Raw genomic sequence first — 23,520 nt, 5'->3', positions numbered from 1 at the left:
TGGGGCTCCACGGTAGACGCGTACCCAAGGCAGCTGTCACTATAAACTATCCTGGGTGGTTGTACGTTCAAGCCAATCAGTGCGCAGAATTTTATTCCGCACAACATAAACATGGAGCCAACTGGTAAGCAGCTAGCTTGCTACAGTAATTTCACTTGTGCATACATTTAGCTATATCCATTTCCTACATGTATTAGCGATTGTAAGTACACTAATAAATATTAACGTGAAAACGTAATTGTAAAATGAATGGTAAACTAAGGCTAAAACTACTCAGTAGATTAGCTATAACTAGCTACGTTTGCGGCAAGGTAACTAGCCATGGGCGAACCTAGGCTTTTTGATGGCTTTTTGCAAATCCAGTTCGGTTTCCATGTCGCCATCACTGATTTTCACGGTTTAAATGTGAAAACAACGTTGATTCAACCAGTTTTTACCCAGTGATACTTTATCCATTATGCCTGCTTTTACAATGTTTTTCATTGTTGCCAACATATTTCCCCATTATCTGGTGTTGTGATATCCCTCTTGTCCTGATGTGCATTGTCTGAGCCTATTTTGTCCCTTGGCTGGTATCTGCCCTTACCAATGTTTGTAGCATTTTTGTGTTGTTGCCATAGGTCTCCCTTAATATACTGCCTAGGCGCACAGGGTACGGCCAGTGGCAAGCCTTTTAGCACTGCATTTTGTAATGAATTTAATTTCATTGTCTACACAGAAATGGTCCACCACATTGGGTCCAAAGAGGAAGTGATGCAGGAGTGGTCCATGATGACACAACGTCGGTCCAGTGCTTTTACAAAGGCTGTTCACTTATATGGCAGCATTCCTTGTTAGGTACTTACCTGAACAATACATTATAACACTGTCATAAAGATGTTCTTATACCACAGTGTTAGAATGCCAGTTAGTGTATTTGGAAAGTATTCAGACCCCTTGACTTTTTCTACATTTTGTCACGGTACAGCCTTATTCAAAAATGTATTAAATCGTTTAAAACCCCATAATGACCTAGCAAAGAACAGGTTTAGAAATGTTTGCAAATGTATTGCAACTGATCACATTTACATAAGTATTCAGACCCTTTACTCAGTGCTTTGTTGTAGCACCTTTGGCAGCCTCGAGTCTTCTTGGGTATGACGCTACGAGCTTGACAACTGTATTTGGGGAGTTTCTCCCATTCTTCTCTGCAGATCATCTCAAGCTCTGACAGGTTTGATCGGGAGTGTTTCTGCACAGCTATTTTGAGGTTTCTCCAGAGATCGGGTTCAAATCCGGGCTCTGGCTGGGCCTCTTGGACATTCAGAGACTTGTCCCGAAGCTACTCCTGCATTGTCTTGGCTGTGTGCTTAGGGTCATTGTCCTGTTGGAAGGTGAACCTTCGCCCCAGTCTGAGGTCCTGAGCAGGTTTTCAACAAGGATCTCTGTACTTTTCGCCGTTCAACTTTGCCTCGATCTTTCCCAGTCCCCGCCACTGAAAAAACATCCCCACAGCATGATGCTGCCACAACCATGCGTCACCTTAGGGAAGGTGCTAGGTTTTCTTCAGACTTGGCATTCAGGCAAAACAGTTCAATCTTGGTTTCATCAGACCAGGGAATCTTGTTTCTCATGGTCTGAGAGGTCTTAACCTCTCTAGGGTATGTGGGACACCTGGCCAACATCCAGTGAGATTGCAGAGCGCCAAATTCAAATACAGAAATACTCATTATATAAAAATTCAGAAAAGATACAACTATTTTACACAGGTTTAAAGATTAACTTCTTGTGAATCCAACCATGGTGTCAGATTTAAAAAATGCTTCATTGCGAAAGCATACCTTACAATTATTTGAGAACATAGCCCAGCAGACAAATCATTACAAACAGTAACTAGCCAAGTAGAAGAGCTACACAAGTCAGAAATAGAGAAAATTAATCACTTACCTTTGATGATCTTCATATGGTTGCACTCAGAAGACATTAATTTATTCAATAAATGTTCCTTTTGTTCGATCAAGTTTCTCTTTATATCCGAAAACCTCCGTTTTGTTTGCACGTTTTCTTCAGTAATCCACAGCCTCAAACGCAGTCACAACAGGCAGACGACAAATCCAAATTCTATCCGTAAAGTTCATAGAAACATGTCAAACGATGGTTTATATTCAATCCTCAGGTTGTTTTTAGCCTAAATAATCGATAATATTTCAACCGGACAATAACGTCGTCAATATAAAAGGTAAACAAGAAAGGCACTCTCTCGCATGAAAAAGTTCTGTGACACGGCAGGGTCCACTCATTCAGACTGCTCTTACTCCCTCATTTTTCAGAATACAAGCCCGAAACAATTTCTAAAGACTGTTGACATCTACTGGAAGGCATAGGAACTGCAATTTGAGTCCTAAGTCAATGGATACTGTAATGGAATTGAATAGAAAACTACAAAACAAAAACAAAAAATACTTCCTGAATTAATTTGTCTCAGGTTTTCACCTGCCGAATCAGTTCTGCTATACTCAGACACTATTTTAACAGTTTTGGAAACTTTAGAGTGTTTCCTATCCAAATCTACCAATTATATGCATATCCCATCTTCTGGGTCTGAGTAGAAGGCAGTTTAATTTGGGCACACTTTTCATCCAAAATTTCAAATGCTGCCCCCTACCCTAGATAAGTTAATTAACCTATTATGCAAGGGGGCAGTATTTTCACGTCCGGATGAAAAGCATGCCCAAAGTAAACTGCCTGTTACTCAGGCCCCGAAGCTAGAATATGCATATAATTAGTATATATGGATAGAAAACATTCTAAAGTTCCTAAAACTGTTAAAATAATTAATTAATTAAAATAATGTCTGAGTATAACAGAACTCATATGGCAGGCAAAAACCTGAGAAAAATCCAACCAGGAAGTGGGAAATCTGAGGTTTATAGTTTTTCAAGTGATTGCCTATCCAATATACAGTGTAAATAGGGTCAGATTGCACTTCCTAAGGCTTCCACTAGATGTCAACAGTCTTTAGAACGTTGCTTCAGGCTTATATTGTGAAAGGGGAGCGAATAAGAGCTGTTTCAACCAGGGGTCTGGTTGAAACCCTTTAGTTTAGTCACGCACGGCCGTGAGCATGAGCTCCGTTCCCTTTCATTTCTAATGACATAGGAGTTGTCCGGTTGGAATATTATTGAAGATTTATGATAAAAACATCCTAAAGATTGATTATATACATCGTTTGACATGTTTCTACGAACTGTAATGGAACTTTTGTGACTTTTCGCCTGTACTTAGTGCCCGCGCCTTGTGCATTTGGATTACTGGACTAAACACGCAAACAAAAAGGAGGTATTTGGACATAAATGATGGACTTTATAAAACAAAACAAACATTTATTGTGGAACTGGGATTCCTGGGAGTGCATTCCGATGAAGATCAAAAGGTAAGTGAATATTTATAATGCTATTTCTGACTTTTGTTGACTCCACAACATGGCGGGTATCTGTATGGCTTGTTTTGGTGGCTGCGGGCTGTACTCAGATTATCGCATGATGTGCTTTCGGCGAAAAGCTTTTTTGAAATCTGACACAGCGGTTGCATTAAGGAGAAGTTTCTTTAAAACTATGCATAACACTTGTATTTTCATCAAAGTTTATGATGAGTATTTCTGTAAATTGATGTGGCTCTCTGCAAAATCACCGGATGTTTTGGAGGCAAAACATTACTGAACATAACGCGCCAATGTAAACTGAGATTTTTGGATATAAATATGAACTTTATCGAACAAAACATACATGTATTGTGTAACATGAAGTCCTATGAGTGCCATCTGATGATCATCAAAGGTTAGTGATTAATTTTTTCTATTTCAGCTTTTGGTGACTCCTCTCTTTGGCTGGAAAATGGCTGTTTTTTTGTGACTAGGCGCTGACCTAACAATCACATGGTATGCTTTCGCCGTAAAGCCTTTTTGAAATCGGACACTGTGGTTGGATTAACAACAAGTTTATCTTTAAAATGGTGTATAAACTTGTATGTTTGAGGAATGTAAATTATGAGATTTCTGTTGTTTGAATTTCGCGCCCTGCACATTCACTGGCTGTTAATGGGATTTGAGCCATAAGAAGTTGTTTAAGGTGCCTTTTGGCAAATTCCAAGCGGACTGTTGTGTGCCTTTTACTGAGGAGTGGCTTCCGTCCGGCCACTACCATGAAGGCCTGATTGGTGGAGTGCTGCAGAGATGGAAGAACCTTTGAGAAGGACAACGATCTCTACAGAGGAAATCTAGAGCGCTGTCCGTGACCATCAGGTTCTTGGTCACCTACCTGACCGAGGCCCTTCTCCCCCGATTGCTTAGTTTGGCCTGGCGGCCATCTCTAGGAAGAGTCTTGGTGGTTCCAAACTTCTTCCATTTAAGAATGATGGAGGTCACTGTGTTCTTGGGGTTATTCAATGCTGCAGACATTTTTTGGTACCCTTCCCCAGATCTGTGCATCCACGCAATCCTGTCTCAGAGCTCTACTGACAATTCCTTCGGCCTCATGGCTTGGTTTTTGCTCTGACATGCACTGTCATTTGTGGGACCTTTTTATATAGACAAATATGTGCCTTTCCAAATCATGTCCAATCAATTTAATTTACCACAGATGGACTCCAATCAAGTTGTAGAAACATCAAGGATGATTGATGGAAACAGGATGCACCTGAGCTCTCAATTTTGAGTCTCATAGCAAAGTGTCTGAATACTTATGTAAATAAGGTATTTCTTTTGAATTCATTTGCAAAACTATCAACACCTGTTTTCACTTTGTCGTTATGTGTAGATTGCTGAGGAAATGTTTTTATGTAAACCATTTTAGAATAAGGCTGTAACTTAACTATGGAAAAAGTCAAGTGGTCTGAATACTTTCCGAAGGCACTGTATATAACTCTGTGTTGTTGTATGTGTCGAACTGCTTTGCTTTATCTTGGCCAGGTCGCAATTGTAAATGAGAACTTGTTCTCAACTTGCCTACCTGGTTTAATAAAGGTTAAAAAAATAATACATCTGCATGGTTGCTAGACAAAAGCTAATGTTATTGCCTGCGAGATAATGGAAGACATTACAGGTACTGTGTATGTACAGTTGAAGTCAGAGGTTTACATACACCTTGGCCAAATACATTTAAACTCAGTTTCACAATTCTTGACATTTAATCCTAGTAAAAATTCCCTGTCTTAGGATCACCACTTTTTATTTTAAGAATGTGAAATGTCAGAATAATATTAGTGATTTATTTCAGCTTCTATTTCTTTCAACACATTCCCAGTGGGTCAGAAGTTTACATAAACTCAATTAGTATTTGGTAGCATTGCCTTTAAATTGTTTAACTTGGGTCAAACGTTTTGAGTAGCCTTCCACAAGCTTCCCACAATAAGTTGGGTGAATTTTGGCCCATTCCTCCTGACAGAGCTGGTGTAACTGAGTCAGGTTTGTAGGCCTCCTTGCCCGCACACGCATTTTCAGTTCTGCTCACAAATGTTCTATGAGATTGAGGTCAGGGCTTTGATGGCCACTCCAATATTCTTGACTTTGTTGTCCTTAAGCCATTTTGCCACAACTTTGGAAGTATGCTTGGTGTCATTGTCCATTTGGAAGACCCATTTGCAACCAAGCTTTAAATTCCTGAATGATGTCTTGGGATGTTGCTTCAATATATCCACAGAATTGTCCTTTGCTCATGATGTCATCCATTTTGTGAAGTGCACCAGTCCCTCCTGCAGCAAAGCACCGCCACAGCATGATACTGCCACCCCCGTGCTCCATGGTTGTGATGGTGTTCTTCAGCTGCAAGTCTCCCCCTTTTTCCTCCAAACATAAGGGCTACTTAATGTTAGATCCCTCACTTCCAAGGCAGTTATAGTCAATGAACTAATCATAATCTTGATGTGATTGGCCTGACTGAAACATGGCTTAAGCCTGATGAATTTACGGTGTGAAATGAGTCCTCGCCTCCTGGTTACACTAGTGACCATATCCCTCAAAGGTGGAGGTGTTGCTAACATTTACGATAGCAAATTTAAATTTACAAAAAAAACCTGACCTTTTCGTCTTTTGAGCTTCTAGTCATGAAATCTATGCAGCCTACTCAATCACTTTTTATAGCTACAGGCCTCCTGGGCCATATACAGCGTTCCTCACCGAGTTCCCTGAATTCCTATCGGACCTTGTAGTCATGGCAGATAATATTCACATTTTTTGTGACTTTAATATTCATATGGAAAAGTCCACAGACCCACTCCAAAAGGCTTTCGGAGGCATCATTGACTCAGTGGGTTTTGTCCAACATGTCTCCGGACCTACTCACTGCCACAGTCATACACTGGAACTAGTTTTGTCCCATGGAATAAATGTTGTGGATCTTAATGTTTTTCCTCATAATCCTGGACTATTGGACCACCATTTTAATATGTTTGCAATCGCAACAAAATAATCTGCTCAGACCCCAAAAAGGAGCATCAAAAGTCGTGCTATAAATTCTCAGACAACCCAAAGATTCCTTGATGCCCTTCCAGACTCCCTCTGCCTACCCAATGATGTCAGAGGACAAAAATCAGTTAACCACCTAACTGAGGAACTCAATTTAACCTTGCCCAAACACTAGATGCAGTTGCACCCCTAAAAACGAAAAACAATTGTCATAAGAAACTAGCTCCCTGGTATACCTGAAGCAAGCTTCCAGAAAATGGCGCCATACCAAACTGGAAGTCTTCCGACTAGCTTGGAAAGACAGTACCGTGCAGTATCGAAGAGCCCTCACTGCAGCTCGATCATCCTATTTTTCCAACTTGAGGAAAATAAGAACAATTTAAAATGTATTTTTGATACTGTCGCGAAGCTAACTAAAAAGCAGCATTCCCCAAGAGAGGATGGCTTTTACTTCAGCAGTAATACATTCATGAACTTCTTTGAGGAAAAGATCATGATCATTAGAAAGCAAATTACGGACTCCTCTTTAAATCTGCGTATTCCTCCAAAGCTCAGTTGTCCTGAGTCTGCACAACTCTGCCAGGACTTAGGATCAAAGGAGACACTCAAGTGTTTTAGTACTATATCTCTTGACACAATGATGAAAATAATCATGGCCTCTAAATCGTCAAGCTGCACACTGGACCCTATTCCAACTAAACTACTGAAAGAGCTGCTTCCTGTGCTTGGCCCTCCTATGTTGAACATAATAAACTTCTCTCTATCCACCGGATGTGTACCAAACTCACTAAAAGTGGCAGTAATAAAGCCTCTCTTGAAAAAGCCAAACCTTGACCCAAAAAATATAAAAAAAACTGCCTATAATCGAATCTTCCATTCCTCTAAAATTTTAGAAAAAGCTATTGTGCAGCAACTCACTGCCTTCCTGAAGACCAACAATGTATATGACATGTGTCACGCCCTGGTCTATATTTATTATGTTATCTTCATTTATTGGGTCAGGCCAGGGTGTGACATGGGTTTGTTTGTAGTGTGTTTCGTCTTGGGGTTGTGTGGGGTGTACAGATTAGTCTATGGCTGCCTAAGACGGTTCTCAATCAGTCAGGTGATTATCATTGTCTCTGATTGGGAACCATATTTAGGTAGCCTGGGTTTCACTGTGTGTTTGTGGGTGATTGTTCCTGTCTCTGTGTTTGTTGCACCAGTCAGGGCTGTTTCGGGTTTTCGCCGTTTGTTGTTTTGTATTGTTCGTGTTTTTTCATCATTAAAGATGTATCGAACGAACCACGCTGCATTTTGGTCCGATCCTTGTTCCACCTCTTCGTCAGAGGAGGAGTTGGAAGAAACTCGTTACAGAATCACCCACCACAAACGGACCAAGCAACGTGTCAACAGGCAGGAGCCACAGGAGAAGCAACAAAGGCAGCAACAGCGATCACAGGACTTCTGGACTTGGGAGGAGAAATTGTTCGGAGAAGGACCCTGGGATCAGCCTGGAGAATATCGCCGCCCCAAAGAAGAACTGGAGGCAGCGAGAGCTGAGAGGCGCTGGTATGAGGAGGCAGCGCGGCGACGTGGATGGAAGCCCGAGAGTCAGCCCCAAAAATTTCTTGGGGGGGGGGGGCTCAGGGAGAGTGTGGCAGAGTCAGGAGTCAGATCTGAGCCCACTCTCCCTGTTATCGTGAGGAGCCAAGGAGGAGACCAGAACCGGTGTTGGAGGTGAGCGAAGCAGAGACTGTGAAGGAGTTAATGGGGAAATTGGAGGAGAGAGAAATGAGGGAGTTGCTGTGTTGGTGTTTTTGCATGGAATTTGCCCGATGGAGCGTGTCGGGGATTTGATGGCACCTGGGTCAGGGCTCCATACTCATCCTGAGGTGCGTGTTAGTCGGCTGGTGAAGATGGTGCCAGCCTCACGCACCAGGCCTCCTGTGCACCTCCCTAGCCTTGCACGTCCTGTGCCAACACTGCTCTCAAGATCTCCAGTACGCCTTCACGGTCTAGCCCATCCTGTGCCACCTCCACACACCAGCCCTCCGGTGGCAGCTCCCCACACCAGGCTTCCTGTGCGTGTCCTCGGCCCAGTACCATCAGTGCCAGCACCACGCATCAGGCCTACAGTGCGCCTCGCCTCTCCTGCGCTGCCGGAGTCTCCCGCCTGTTTAGCGCTGCCGGAGCCTTCCTCCTCTCCTGCGCTGCCAGAGTCTCCCGCCTCTACAGCGTTGCCGGAGTCTCCTGCCCGTTTAGCGCAGCCAGAGCTGCCAGTCTGCATAGAGCAGCCAGAGCTGTCAGTCTGCATGGAGCAGCCAGAGCTGCCAGTCTGCATGGAGCTGCCAGTCTGCAAGGAGCTGCCAGTCTGCATGGAGCTGCCAGTCTGCAAGGAGCTGCCAGTCTGCAAGGAGCTGCCAGTCTGCAAGGAGCTGCCAGTCTGCAAGGAGCTGCTAGTCTGCATAGAGCAGCCAGAGCTGTCAGTCTGCATAGAGCAGCCAGAGATGTCAGTCTGCATAGAGCAGCCAGAGCTGTCAGTCTGCATGGAGCAGCCAGAGCTGCCAGTCTGCATGGAGCTGCCAGTCTGCATGGAGCTGCCAGTCTGCAAGGAGCTGCCAGTCTGCAAGGAGCAGCCAGAGCTGTCAGTCTGCAAGAAGCCGCCAGAGCCGCCAATCTGCGTGGAGCAGCCAGAGCCGCCAATCTGCGTGGAGCAGCCAGAGCCGCCAGTCAGCGTGGAGCAGCCAGAGCCGCCAGTCAGCGTGGAGCAGCCAGAGCCGCCAGTCAGCGTGGAGCAGCCAGAGCCGTCAGTCTCTTCCAGATCCGCCAGTCAGCCAGACTCTTCCAGATCCGCCAGTCAGCCAGACTCTTCCAGATCCGCCAGTCAGCCAGACTCTTCCAGATCCGCCAGTCAGCCAGACTCTTCCAGATCCGCCAGTCAGCCAGACTCTTCCAGATCTGCCAGTCAGCCAGACTCTTCCAGATCCGCCAGTCAGCCAGACTCTTCCAGATCCTGCCAGTCAGCCAGACTCTTCCAGATCCGCCAGTCAGCCAGACTCTTCCAGATCCGCCAGTCAGCCAGACTCTTCCAGATCCGCCAGTCAGCCAGACTCTTCCAGATCCGCCAGTCAGCCAGACTCTTCCAGATCCGCCAGTCAGCCAGACTCTTCCAGATCCGCCAGTCAGCCAGACTCTTCCAGATCCGCCAGCCAGCCAGGATCTGCCGGATTCAACTCCCTGGCTGGGCTTCCTCTCAGTGCAGGGCTTCCTCTGTCCCGAGCTACCCCTCTGTCCCGAGCTGCCCCTCAGTCCAGTAGGGTTCTGGGTGAGGACTACTAGGCCATGGTCGGCGGCGTGGGTGGACAATCCTAGGACGCGAGGAGGGGGGACTAAGACATTCATAGAGTGGGTTCCACGTCCCAAGTCGGAGCCGCCACCACGGACAGATGCCCACCCGGACCCTCCCTATTGTTTTTGTTGTGCGTCCGGGAGTCCGCACCTTAGGGGTGGGGGGTTCTGTCACGCCCTGGTCTATATTTATGTTATCTTCATTTATTGGGTCAGGCCAGGGTGTGACATGGGTTTGTTTGTAGTGTGTTTCGTCTTGGGGTTGTGTGGGGTGTACAGATTAGTCTATGGCTGCCTGAGGCGGTTCTCAATCAGAGTCAGGTGATTATCGTTGTCTCTGATTGGGAACCATATTTAGGTAGCCTGGGTTTCACTGTGTGTTTGTGGGTGATTGTTCCTGTCTCTGTGTTTGTTGCACCAGTCAGGGCTGTTTCGGTTTTTGCCGTTTGTTGTTTTGTATTGTTTGTGTTTTTTCATCATTAAAGATGTATCGAACGAACCACGCTGCATTTTGGTCCGATCCTTGTTCCACCTCTTCGTCAGAGGAGGAGTTGGAAGAAACTCGTTGCAACATGCTTCAGTCTGGTTTTAGACCCCATCATGGCACTGAGACTGCACTTGTGAAGGTGGTAAATTACCTTTTAATGGCATCAAACGAGGCGCTGCATCTGTCCGCGTGCTACTAGACCTTAGTGCTGCTTTTGATACCATCGATCACCACAGAGATTGGAAACCCAAATTGGTCTACAGGGACAAGTTCTGGTCTGGGTTTAGATATTATCTGTCAGAAAGATATCAGTTTGTCTCTGTGAATGGTTTGTCCTCTGACAAATCAACTGTAAAGTTCGGTGTTCCTCAAGGTTCCGTTTTTAGGACCACTATTTTCACTATATATTTTACCTCTTGGATGTTACATAACATTGCAAAAATCAGACATTTTCTGTCCAAGAATTATGCAGAAAAATGAATCCATGCTTTTGTTACTACTCGGTTAGACTACTGTAATGCTCTACTTTCCGGCTACCCGGATAAAGCACTAAATAAACTTCAGTTAGTGCTAAATACGGCTGCTAGGATCCTGACTAGAACCAAAAGAAAATATCATATTACTCCAGTGCTAGCCTCCCTACACTGGCTTCCTGTTAAGGCAAGTGCTAATATCAAGGTTTTACTGCTAACCTACAAAGCATTACATGGGCTTGCTCCTACCTATCTTTCTGATTTGGTCCTGCTGTACATACCTACACGTACACTACGGTCACAAGACGCAGGCCTCCTTACTGTCCCTAGAATTTCTAAGCAAACAGCTGGAGGCGGGGCTTTCTCCTATAGAGCTCCATTTTTATGGAATGGTCTGCCTACCCATGTGAGAGACGCAGACTCGGTCTGACCCTTTACTTCTTTATTGAAGACTCATCTCTTCAGTAGGTCCTTTGAAAAAAGGCACTGGAATGACTAACTGCCCTTGCTGTCTCTGCCTGGCCAGTTCCCCTCTCTCTACTGGAATTCTTTGCCTCTAACCCTATTACAGGGGCTAAGTCACTGGCTAACTGGTGCTCTTCCATGCCGTCCCTAGGAGGGGTGCGTCACTTGAGTGGGTTGAGTCACTGATGTGGTCTTCCAGTCTGGGTTGGCGCCCCCCCCTTGGGTTGTGCCGTGGCGGAGATCTTTGTGGGCAATACTCGGCCTTGTCTCAGGATGGTAAGATGGTGGTTGAAGACATCCCTCTAGTTGTGTGGGGGCTGTGCTTTGGTAAAGTGGGTAGGGTTATATCCTGCCTGTCTGGCCCTGTCCGTGGGTATCATCGGATGGGCCCACAGTGTCTCCTGACCTCTCCTGTCTCAGCCTCCAGTATTTATGCTGCAGTAGTTTGTGTCGGGGGGCTACGGTCAGTCTGTTATATCTGGAGTATTTATCCTGTCTTATCCGGTATCCTGTGTGAATTTAAGTATGCTCTCTCTCTTTCTTTCTCTCGGAGGACCTGCCCTAGGACCATGCCTCAAGACTATCTGGCATGATGACTCTTTGTTGTCCACAGTCTACCTGGCCGTGCTGCTGCTCCAGTTAACTGTTCTGCTTGCGGCTATGGAACCCTGACCTGTTCACTGTGATTACTATTATTTGACCATGCTGGTCATTTATGAACATTTGAACATCTTGGCCATAATCTGTTAAAATCATCCGGCAATGCCAGAAGAGGACTGGCCACCCCTCAGAGCCTGGTTCCTCTCTAGGTTGTTTTTCCTAGCCACCGTGCTTCTACCGCCTCATTTCTTGCTGTTGTTTGGGGTTTTAGGCTGGGTTTCTGTACAGCACTTGTGATATATCAGCTGAAGTAAGGACTATATAAATGTGATTTGATAACGATGGTCAAACAGTTTTATTTTTGTTTCATCAGACCAGAGGACATTTCTCCAAAAAGTACAATGTTTGTCCCCATGTGCAGTTGCAAACCTTAGTCTGGCTTTTTTGTTGGTTTTGGAGCAGTGGCTTCTTCCTTGCTGAGCGGCCTTTCAGGTTATGTGGATTTAGATACTTTTGTACACATTTCCTCCAGCATCTTCACAAGGTCCTCTGTTGTTCTGGGATTGATTTGCACTTTTCGCACCAAAGTACATTAATCTCTAGAAGACAGAACGCGTCTCCTTCCAGAGAGGTAGGACGGCTGCGTGGTCCCATGGTGTTTATACTTGCATACTATTGTTTCTACAGATGAACGTGGTACCTTCAGGCGTTTGGAAATTGTTCCAAGGATGAACCAGACTGAGGTCTACAATTTCTTTTGTGAGGTCTTGGCTGATTTCTTTTGAATTTCCCATGATGTCAAGCAAAGAGGCACTGAATTTGACGGTTGGCCTTGAAATACATCCACAGGTTCACCTCCAATTGACTCATGATGTCCATTAGCCTTTCAGAAGCTTCTAAAGCCATGACATTTTCTGGAATTTCCCAAGCTGTTTAATTCACAGTCAACTAAGTAAAGTAAATGTCCTAAACGTCTTTCCAAAAATATAATTTAACAAGAAATTCATGGAGTGGTTGAAAAACAAGTTTTAATGACACTCATTCAAGGGTTTTTCTTTCTTTTGACTTTCCTACCTTGTAGAATAGTAGCGACGACAAACTATGAAATAACACATATGGAATAATGTGGTAACCAAAAAGTGTTAAATTATTTTCTATTGAGATTCTTAGTAGCCACCCTTGGCATTCCCTAAAAGCTTCATGAGGTAGTCACCTGTAATACATTTCAATTAAATAAAATAAAGAAACAGGTGTGCCTTAAGTTAAGGAAATGAATTCCACAAATTCTTAATGCGCTTGAGCCAATCAGTTGTTGTGACAAGGTAGGGGTAGTATACAGAAGATAGACATATTTGGTAAAAGACCATGTCCATATTATGGCAAGAACAGCTCATAAGCAAAGAGAAACGACAGTCCATTACTTTAAAGACATGAATGTCAGTCAATACGGAAAATGAAGAACTTTCAAAGTTTCTTCAAGTGCAGTCGTAAAACCATCAATCACTATGATGAAACTAGCTCACGATGTCATTGATATGAACATTCTGGGGAATACAACCTGTTTAACTCAACTATGGAAATGTTCCTTTACTTAATAAAGTATAGACATCTGAAAAACTTGACTTGAGCTCATCATACACCCTTATCGTTCCATTACCTCAGAATAGATTTGTTAACAGAATAAGGAAATACATGAGTTAACGTACATCATAGGAATGTTTTGTCTTGTCCTGAGAGTGTCTTTTTTTTTATACCCCGGGCCACAGACTGGATCACTGAGTCACCGAGGTGATCACTGAGAGATGGCACCTTTGCCTACTTTACCACAGGGCCTGCGGTAAAGTAAGTAAAGGCTCCACCCCTCAGTTCAGAAGATTGGTTCTATGATTATGGATTATGATGCGTAAGTAAATTAGAGGCACAAAGATCATACCTCCCCTGTTATTGGTAATGATGAGGTTAGCATGTTTTGTTGTAGCCTCTAACTTTCTCACTCATCATTCATGATTGTTCTTCATTATCAGGACTCATTTTGAAGTGTTCAGAAACATCTGTAGTCACTGTGTGCTAGCAATATGGGACCAAATAATAAATGTGACAACTTTAATACATTAAGTGAATTATTTTCCATTTCTAAAAACGGTAAAACATGAAAAAACCCTCAGATAAAAGGTGACCGTCTGTACTGTCGCCTCAAACATTTGATCTCAAATACAAAACTCTGGAGTATAGAGCTAACTAAAAGTTTGAAGAGACTGAATGAGGAGATGAATGTATGGAGAAAATACCTGAAGTAATAACTATTTAGATTAATCACCAAGTGAAGTCAAGCGCTGATAACATTGTAGATGCTTGTTCATAATCTCTCCCCTTCATTCATTCACGCTCCTCCGTTCCCTTTCAGACCCAGCTACTATCAACCATGTCAATTATGATGAATTTGAGATTCCAGTGAGGTAATTAACTTATTGGTAGATAATAGACCATCCCCAGCCATTGTACAAAACATTGAGTGTTACCCAGCATGACCCCCTGACCTCTGTCCTCAGGGACTTGTAGTGAAGACTGGTGGTCCTTCCAGGGTAGTTGCTACCTGGCATCAAAAAGGAAACTCAGCTGGAACAGTGCAAAGGAAAAGTGTATCGAGCTGGGAGCACACCTGCTTGTTCTTAACTGTGAGGATGAGCTGGTAAGACAGTTAGGGTCTGTGAGCTATGTTAAATGTGTGCTAGAGGTCCATATGAACAACACAAGCTTTATAATGATGCCGACTGCACCCTGAAGTAGATTTACATCGGAGGCAAACAGGAAATTATGAACAGTAGACCCATGTTTGCCATGCGCTGTTAGCTATGCCAGTGCTGCTTGATAACATGACATTCTCAGGGTACAGAAGAAAGGATGTATTTCTTTCAGTGACTGTATATAAACATCACATATTATGGCATGGGTTTGTACCAGACTGCTGAGCAGAAGAAGCACACAGTGTTTCACATAAGATTAGTCATAGAATGTTTGATTAAAGCTTGGTATGTCAGAATTTAACATCTTTTTTTCAGGGAATTGTGGGTGAATATGAATAGCAAGGGAGATTTGAAACCGACCAATAACCAACAGAGGCACATATTGGATCACGACAGTTATTGATTTCAAGAGAAGCACATGCTAGTACAGTACTAACAGAAAGCAGGGAGGTGGGCCACTGCAGGGGGAGAGAAGGCCAGGTAAATGGCATGGCAAGTTTAAGGGGGAAATGAGAGTGATTTCTCCAATCTACAAGATGCAGATGATGAGAACATCCTAAAGAGGTTACTGTTGCAGAATACAAGTTTTGACTGCATACCTGTCCAGTGGATTCACGGGTGTGCCCAAGTTGCCCTTCCCACAGTAGCAGCCAGTGTCAGCGTAGTCCAGCACAGGCCAGCCGTCAGGGTTGGCCCAATCATGAACTTCCATAGTGCCCATGGGATGGGTTCATGCACCGCCTGCCCTAAAGAGACACACACGAGGGGCCACATACAGAGCGTTCAAATATCCACATGACCATTTTGAGACTGGTCACATACTAGTATTGCTTTACTAACTCTAATGAATAAGTTCAATTTAACAGTATAGCAGCATGGTTGAAATGGGAAGGTGACCCAAAGTCTCATTCTAGACAATTGACTGTTTTGCCCTTGTGGCATAATGTAAGTGCATTTTACATAACCAGCTGAAATGAGGTACTGTGTAGGTACTGGGTAAAATACATTGCAGCACACATTGACTCAACTAAAATAATATTTCCTCAGAAGAAACTATGACAGGACAACTGGACATGAATTACAAGAAAACACATACTTTACACTGCTCTATTACTGAAAAGCATCACGTCTGCATCAAAGCCCTGTCTCAACATACAGTATACCTAATAATACTCAGACTGGCAGACAGAAGGCTAACAACAGCAGTGTGAGAAGCCCTTATTTCTGTGTTGAAGAGAATCAATGATCTAGTACACAAATTATTTATATAGACTCATGGCCTTGAGGGGCGAGCTTTGGATGATTAACAGAGAGTGCCGGATGCAAAGTACACAATTGTACACAGGTTACCATCCCGTAGGTTCACTCCAACCCTGTTCCTGGAGCACTACCATCCCGTAGGTTCACTCCAACCCTGTTCCTGGAGAGCTACCATCCCGTAGGTTTTCACTCCAACCCTGTTCCTGGAGAGCTACCATCCCGTAGGTTTTCACTCCAACCCTGTTCCTGGAGAGCTACCATCCCGTAGGTTTTCACTCCAACCCTGTTCCTGGAGAGCTACCATCCTGTAGGTTTTCACTCCAACCCTGTTCCTGGAGAGCTACCATCCTGTAGGTTTTCACTCCAACCCTGTTCCTGGAGAGCTACCATCCTGCTACCATAGGTTTTCACTCCAACCCTGTTCCTGGAGAGCTACCATCCTGTAGGTTTTCACTCCAACCCTGTTCCTGGAGAGCTACCATCCTGTAGGTTTTCACTCCAACCCTGTTCCAGGAGAGCTACCATCCTAGGTCCAGGTTCCTTACCATAACTCCAACCCTGTTCCTGGAGAGCTACCATCCTGTAGGTTTTCACTCCAACCCTGTTCCTGGAGAGCTACCATCCTGTAGGTTCACTCCAACCCTAATCTAGCACACCTGATTCTAATAATTAGCTGAACCAGGTTAATTAATCTCCAGGAACAGGTTGGAAACACCGGCACAAGAGTATATTACACTATACATCCTTTGTCTTGATCTGATCCACATTCTGATTGTGCCCACATACATCTACACATGATAGTAAAACATGTCTCTTATCCATCCACATTGTGACCAGATATCCTAGTCCCTCCCTGTATGTAAGTTATTTGACAGATATTATTTTAAAAGACACATTGATGCCATAAGTCAATGGCATTACCCACCAATGATTTTAGAGAGCAGGTGGTGATGATTTAAATGGTTTAAAACTGTCACTGTTCCGATCAGTCTATATTTATAAGGGTTCATCTACACCAGTGTTTCCCCAACACCAGTCCTCGATTAACCCAATAGCACACATTTTTTGTATTTATTAGCGATCCATCCTCACTACTCTTCCTGAGGTCCAAACACATTAAGGCACTTACACAAAACAAGAGATAACAGTACATCATATAAGAATACACCACTATATAGCTACAACACAAAATGTATGATACCACCATACAACAATATTACAATGTGTCTGTACCTGTGTGTCCTTTCACAGTCCCCGCTGTTCCATAAGGTGTACTTTTATGTTTAAAAGAAATAAATATTTATACTGCTTGCATCAGTTACCTGATGTGGAATATAGTTCCAAGTAGTCATGGCTCTATTTAGTGCTGTGCGCCTCCCACAATCTGCTCTGTATTTGGGGAGTGTGAAGAGACCGCTGGTGGCATGTCTTGTGGGGTTGATGACAAGTTGAATCCGATGTGTTTGTCCGGGGCTACATCTAAAATGTGTACTGTTGGGGCTACTCGAGGACTGGAGTTAGAAAACACTGGTCTACACAGAGGCACTAATTGGTTTTTTGACCAATCGTCAAGGAAAAAGATTTGATGTGATTGGTCAAAATACCAATTAGTGGAAAAATATCAGAATTGGACTGTGTGTGTAAACGCAACCTACGCTATTCAGACACAATGCATATCTGACTACCTCCGGAGGTGGTCAGGAAGATCTGATCACAATGCGTCTTCTAATCATCTACACCTGTCTAAAAATATGGGCACAATCGGAATGTGGATGTGATCAGGACAAAGGACTGATGTAGGAACAAGGTATAAATGGGGCTATTGATAGCAGCAATCTTTGGTAAACCAGTTTAGCACCCGAGGAAAGTATTTGAACCCTGAGATGTCATTCAGATTCCTGGCTGAATGACACAACACCTCACCTTATCACTTGTTCTCTTTAGCCTCCCTTCATCCAATATCAGAGGTAAAGTTGGTGTATCCTCTGTCATGCATCCAACCGCCCTCCTGTTGCTGCTGACCGGTAAGACTGTCATGTTCTAATAATGATTAGAACATTGTTGAACCAATGTGGAATAGGCATTGAATTGATGTCTGTGCCCAGTGGGCTGTAACTCTGTTATATGGAACCTCACTGTCAGGAATATGTGCAGTAGTGTGACTGACAGCTTCATCTCTTTCTTCTGCCAGCCTACGTGGCTCATGGTTCACTGCTGCAATTTGCCAGAATGATCAAGTGCACCCAGCCTGGTGTCAACCCCTTCATGTATAATAACTACGGCTGTTGGTGTGGCTTGGGGGGGACTGGCAAGCCAAGGGATGAGCTGGATGGGTAACTGAATTTCATTCAACTTATGTGGGACATTGTGTGTATGAGCTATATAACACAGTGGGGCAAGAAAGTATTTAGTCAGCCACCAATTGTGCCAGTTCTCCCACTTAAAAAGATGAGAGGCCTGTAATTTTCATCATAGGTACACTTCAACTATGACAGACAAAATGAGAAAAGAAAATCACATTGTAGGATTTTTTAAATGAATTTATTTGCAAATTATGGTGGAAAATAAGTATTTGGTCACCTACAAACAAGCAAGATTTCTGGCTCTCACAGACCTGTACCTTCTTTAAGAGGCTCCTCTGTCCTCCACTCGTTACCTGTATTAATGGCACCTGTCCACAACCTCAAACAGTCACACTCCAAACTCCACTATGGCCAAGACCAAAGAGCTGTCAAAGGACACCAGAAACAAAATTGTAGACCTGCACCAGGCTGGGAAGACTGGATCTGCAATAGGTAAGCAGCTTGGCTTGAAAAAAATCAACTGTGGGAGCAATTTTTAGGAAATGGAAGACATACAAGACCACTGATAATCTCCCTTGATCTGGGGCTCCACGCAAGATCCTACCCCGTGGGGTCAAAATGATCACAAGAACGGTGAGCAAAAATCCCAGAACCACACGGGGGGACTCAGTGAATGACCTGCAGAGAGCTGGGACCAAAGTAATAAAGCCTACCATCAATAACACACTACGCCGCCAGGGACTCAAATCCTGCAGTGCCAGATGTGTTCCCCTGCTTGAGCCATGTCCAGGCCCGTCTGAAGTTTGCTAGAGAGCATTTGGATGATCCAGAAGAAGATTGGGAGAATGTCATAAGGTCCGATGAAACCAAAATATAACTTTTTGGTAAAAACTCAACTCGTTGTGTTTGGAGGACAAAGAATGCTGAGTTACATACAAAGAACACCATACCTACTCTTGACAAGAATTTGATTATGCCTAGAATTTCATGGTGGAATCCCCTTTGTGGCTGTAATGCACCCTAGAAAAATCCAGGCCTTTTGTGGCCGTTGACCCCTCGTCCCTGAGTGCTGCACGTCTCATCACGTGAGCGGGTCTTTCTTACAGGCTACAAGTGAAGACACACATCGGAGATGCAACTGCGTGCATCCTTACAAATTCTGAGGTGCATATTGGAAGAACTGTCCACATTTTACTTTTCGTCAGCCAACAAGCTGAGTAGGCCTAACGAACAGAAAAAGCACTAGCCTATGTCAATCTACTATCCCCCAAAGTACAAAAGTCGACCTATTCTGTGTTTGGAATATTTATTTCACAGTCTGGGCCAGTTTAAAAAAAAGTTTATACTTAGGGCTAAATCTTTATGTTTTTTTCTCCCCAATTCCGTGGTATCCAATTGGAAGTTAGTCTTGTCTCATCACTGCAACTCCCGTACGGACTCAGGCGAGGCGACGGTTTTATGGCAAATGATCTTCCCTAAATTTGAACCTCATGCGCTACTGATGTATGCCAGTTTGGCTCTACACCCCTTGTAAAGTGGATTAATGTGCTTAATTTTAAGAAGTTATTTGGCCACTTTATTTGTGATACAAATCTTATTAAAACATAGGCCTCTCGGCTAGGCTACATGACGTGTGCGGCTGATTTGAAAAGTTGCAAAAAAAGGCTTTGTTTCTTATGCTGGGCATCATTCACAAGTGATAGGGTAATATTGTCACCCATTAGACTATTCTTGATTTTAATATATATATATATATATATATATATATTTACTGCTCAAAAATAAAGGGAACGCTTAAATAACACAATGTAACTCCAAGTCAATCACACTTCTGTGAAATCAAACTGTCCACTTAGGAAGCAACGCTGATTGACAATAAGTTTCACATGCTGTTGTGCAAATGGAATAGACAACAGGTGGAAATTATAGGCAATTAGCAAGACACCCCAATAAAGGAGTGGTTCTGCAGGTGGTGACCAGACCACTTCTCAGTTCCTATGCTTCCTGGCTGATGTTTGGTCACTTGAATGCTGGCGGTGCTTTCACTCTAGTGATAGCATGAGACGGAGTCTACAACCCACACAAGTGGCTCAGGTAGTGCAACTCATCCAGGATGGCACATCAATGCGAACTATGGCAAGAAGGTTTGCTGTGTCTGTCAGCGTAGTGTCCAGAGCATGGAGGCGCTACCAGAAGACTGGCCAGTACATCAGGAGACGTGGAGGAGGCCGTAGAAGGGCAACAACACAGCAGTTGGACCGCTACTTCCGCCTTTGTGCAAGGAGGAGCACTGCCAGAGCCCTGCAAAATGACGTCCAGCAGGCCACAAATGTGCATGTGTCTGCTCAAATGGTCAGAAACAGACTCCGTGAGGGTGGTATGAGGGCCCGACGTCCACAGGTAGGGGTTGTGCTTACAGCCCAACACTGCAGGACGTTTGGCATTTGCCAGAGAACACCAAGTTTAGCAAATTCGCCACTGGCACCCTGTGCTCTTCACAGATGAAAGCAGGTTCACACTGAGCACAAGTGACAGTCTGGAGACGCTGTGGAGAACTTTCTGCTGCCTGCAACATCCTCCAGCATGACCGGTTTGGCGGTGGGTCAGTCATTGTGTGGGGTGGCATTTCTTTGGGGGGGACGCACAGCCCTCCATGTGCTCGCCAGAGGTAGCCTGACTGCCATTAGGTACCGAGATGAGATCCTCAGACCCCTTGAGACCATATGCTGGTTCCTCCTAATGCAAGATAATGCTAGACCTCATGTGGTTGGAGTGTGTCAGCAGTTCCTGCAAGAGGAAGGCGTTGATATTATGGACTGACTCGCCCGTTCCCCAGACCTGAATCCAATTGAGCACATCTGGGACATCATGTCTCGCTCCATCCACCAACGCCACGTTGCACCACAGACTGTCCAGGAGTTGGCGGATGCTTTAGTCCAGGTCTGGGAGGAGATCCCTCAGGAGACCATCCGCCACCTCATCAGGAGCATGCCCAGGCGTTGTAGGGAGGTCATACAGGCACGTGGAGGCCACACACACTACTGAGCCTCATTTTGACTTGTTTCAAGGACATTGCATCAAAGTTGGATCAGCCTGTAGTGTGGTTTTCCACTTTAATTTTGAGTGTGACTCCATATCCAGACCTCCATGGGTTGATAAATTTGATTTCCATTGATAATTTGTGATTTTGTTGTCGGCACATTCAACTATGTAAAGAAGTATTTAATAAGAATATTTCATTCAGATCTAGGATGTGTTATTTTAGTGTTCCCTTTATTTTTTTGAGCAGTGTATATCTTGTCTTTACATATACTAAATAATGTGAATTGATTTAGCATGGACCATTATCATGCACCTGTAACGAAACGGGGGCAGCGGGGAAAAAATACATGTAATCGATGCACTTAAATAGTGACTGGAGTATGCTTTTCCCTGTAGTTTATTTTCATGCTAGCCAGGTAGGCTATACTCCTGTTGTAAAGATAAGCAATATGCTTAATATTAGGAAAGTTGAAAAATAAATATAGAAAGCTGATACTCCTCTTTTTAGTAGAGGCCATTACTCTTTTCTCATGTAATTGCATAGCCTATTGAAATGTTGCGCAACATGAGCTCATTAAGTATTTGATTAGATTTTCAAATACATTTGCTTTGACTAGAGGGACAATAGAGTGCTGAATACCAGGCAGCTAGCACGTTTGGTAGGCTACTAATGACCAGAGCTTGGAGAAGCATAATTACCGTGGCTAAACGGTCATGTGGAATTTGACTGCCTTCATTGCAGTAATATGGTCACCACAACAGCCCTGTGTATCTCAAACTCTCTTCCTCTTTAACTCAGGTGTTGTAAGGTCCACGACCACTGCTATCAAGCGAGCCGCCATCTTCCAGATTGCCGTCCCGTCATTGATTACCCTTACATCAATCTGTATAGATTCTCTTGCGCTAATGGGCAGGTCTCCTGTTCAGGTAACAACTGAACTCTAGAAACAAAATAATTTGGACATTTGTATTGTTTATTGCAATCTGTCCAAGCTCTATGAAATTGTCAGATGCACTGACGTTTTGTTGTGAAGGTGAGGTTTCAGCTTTGTCTGCTACTAATGTTCATCATGAGCATAAACATGTGATCTTACTCCTCAGCCTCTAGCCACATGTGCCAGGTCTCAGTGTGTGAGTGTGACCGTGTCGCCACCAACTGCTTCGCCCAGTCGACCTACAACCCTAAGAACAAGAACCTGGACCCCAAAGTCCACTGTCTCTCCTGAGCCAAGTCAAATCTGGAAGCAGCACCAACTGTAGATTCACAGAATGTTTATGAATCCTGTTTCATGCATAATGTTTGCTGTAATGGAATTTATTTTGCTAACAAAACTGACAACCTGATTAAATTATTGAATGGCACTCTTGAGTATTTGTGTTAGTTTATCAGCCAATTTAAATTGTTGCTTTACTTGCACTTGACAGAATGCTAAATTGTAGCTGGTCCCATCATATAAAAAGGCATTTCTGAATGTTAATCAAGTATCCATTCTAACCAAAGTCTCCAGGGACGCAGAGAGAATCTCGGATGAACTTTCCAACAGAAAAGGACGATTCCAACAGATCACGACACACTGAGCGTAAATATATATATATTGATTGCAATTATTCCTGAATAAGTGAGCGTTCATGTGCAAAGGATTAGCATTTCAATTATCAACTGTGTAGTGTATTTTGTCTTTCGCACCCTTCTCAGTCCCTTTGTCTACCAAGCCGCCATACCGGTTTAGCCCACTAGGGCACATCCCCTATCATTTCCTTGTAACCATACCTACTGTTTGTTATGCATTTCTGTGATTATTTAGTAAATAAATGATTAAGACAATTTATGTATGAATGATTCATAGCAAAGACTGGGTTCGTGCAGATAACCAACCATTTACGACGTTTGGAATTTAACGTGAGGTAAAGAATAATTCATTAATTAGAAGACTAATTGATCCAATATTAAAATATCTGAAAAGTTATATTAGGAAAATTGTAATCTGAAGATTTTCCTTGGTGCCCCGACTTCCTAGTTAATTACATTTACATGATTAGTTTAATCATGTAATAATAATTACAGATAATTGATTTTATAAAATAAGTCTTCACTTTAATGATGCCAAAGACATGACAAAATGTACCAAGAAAAAAAACATATTTTGTCTGTTTCATAATTTATTAAAGTAGAAAATAATACCCAATCAGCTTTGCGCTCAACTGTGAGTTGTCCTGGCACACCAAAAACAAATTGTCAAGGGAAGCTGATTTGACTTCACATCAAAAGCAAAACTTCATTGCCAGAAACAACTCTAATTTTTGCAACCTCGTTGTGTTGTCCTCTGGTGGCTGGCTAGCTAAAATCGGCCCGATCTTAAATTAGCTATAGATTGTG

General features: G+C 43.6%; 1 protein-coding gene across 2 annotated transcripts; it reads left to right on the top strand.

The window, feature by feature from the left end:
• The first annotated feature begins 50 nt into the window (after positions 1 to 50).
• LOC135514198 (phospholipase A2, minor isoenzyme-like) lies at positions 51 to 22,505 on the top strand. 2 transcript variants are annotated; one of them, XM_064937492.1, is made up of 4 exons: positions 51 to 124; positions 719 to 837; positions 21,943 to 22,070; positions 22,245 to 22,505. In XM_064937492.1, exons 2-4 carry the CDS (start codon positions 818 to 820, stop codon positions 22,367 to 22,369), a joined length of 273 nt encoding a protein of 90 aa, XP_064793564.1. In that variant the 5' UTR covers positions 51 to 124; positions 719 to 817; the 3' UTR covers positions 22,370 to 22,505. The 2 variants fall into 2 exon arrangements, with proteins under 2 accessions (XP_064793564.1, XP_064793563.1); XM_064937491.1 differs by lacking the exons at positions 51 to 124; positions 719 to 837 and adding an exon at positions 16,872 to 18,131.
• The last annotated feature ends 1,015 nt before the right edge of the window (positions 22,506 to 23,520 follow it).

Source organism: Oncorhynchus masou, chromosome 25 (genome assembly GCF_036934945.1).
Source record: "Oncorhynchus masou masou isolate Uvic2021 chromosome 25, UVic_Omas_1.1, whole genome shotgun sequence".
In the NCBI taxonomy this organism is placed as follows: Eukaryota; Metazoa; Chordata; class Actinopteri; order Salmoniformes; family Salmonidae; genus Oncorhynchus; species Oncorhynchus masou.
Note: the sequence above shows the minus strand (reverse complement) of the source record. Positions and strands in the feature narration are given on the sequence as shown.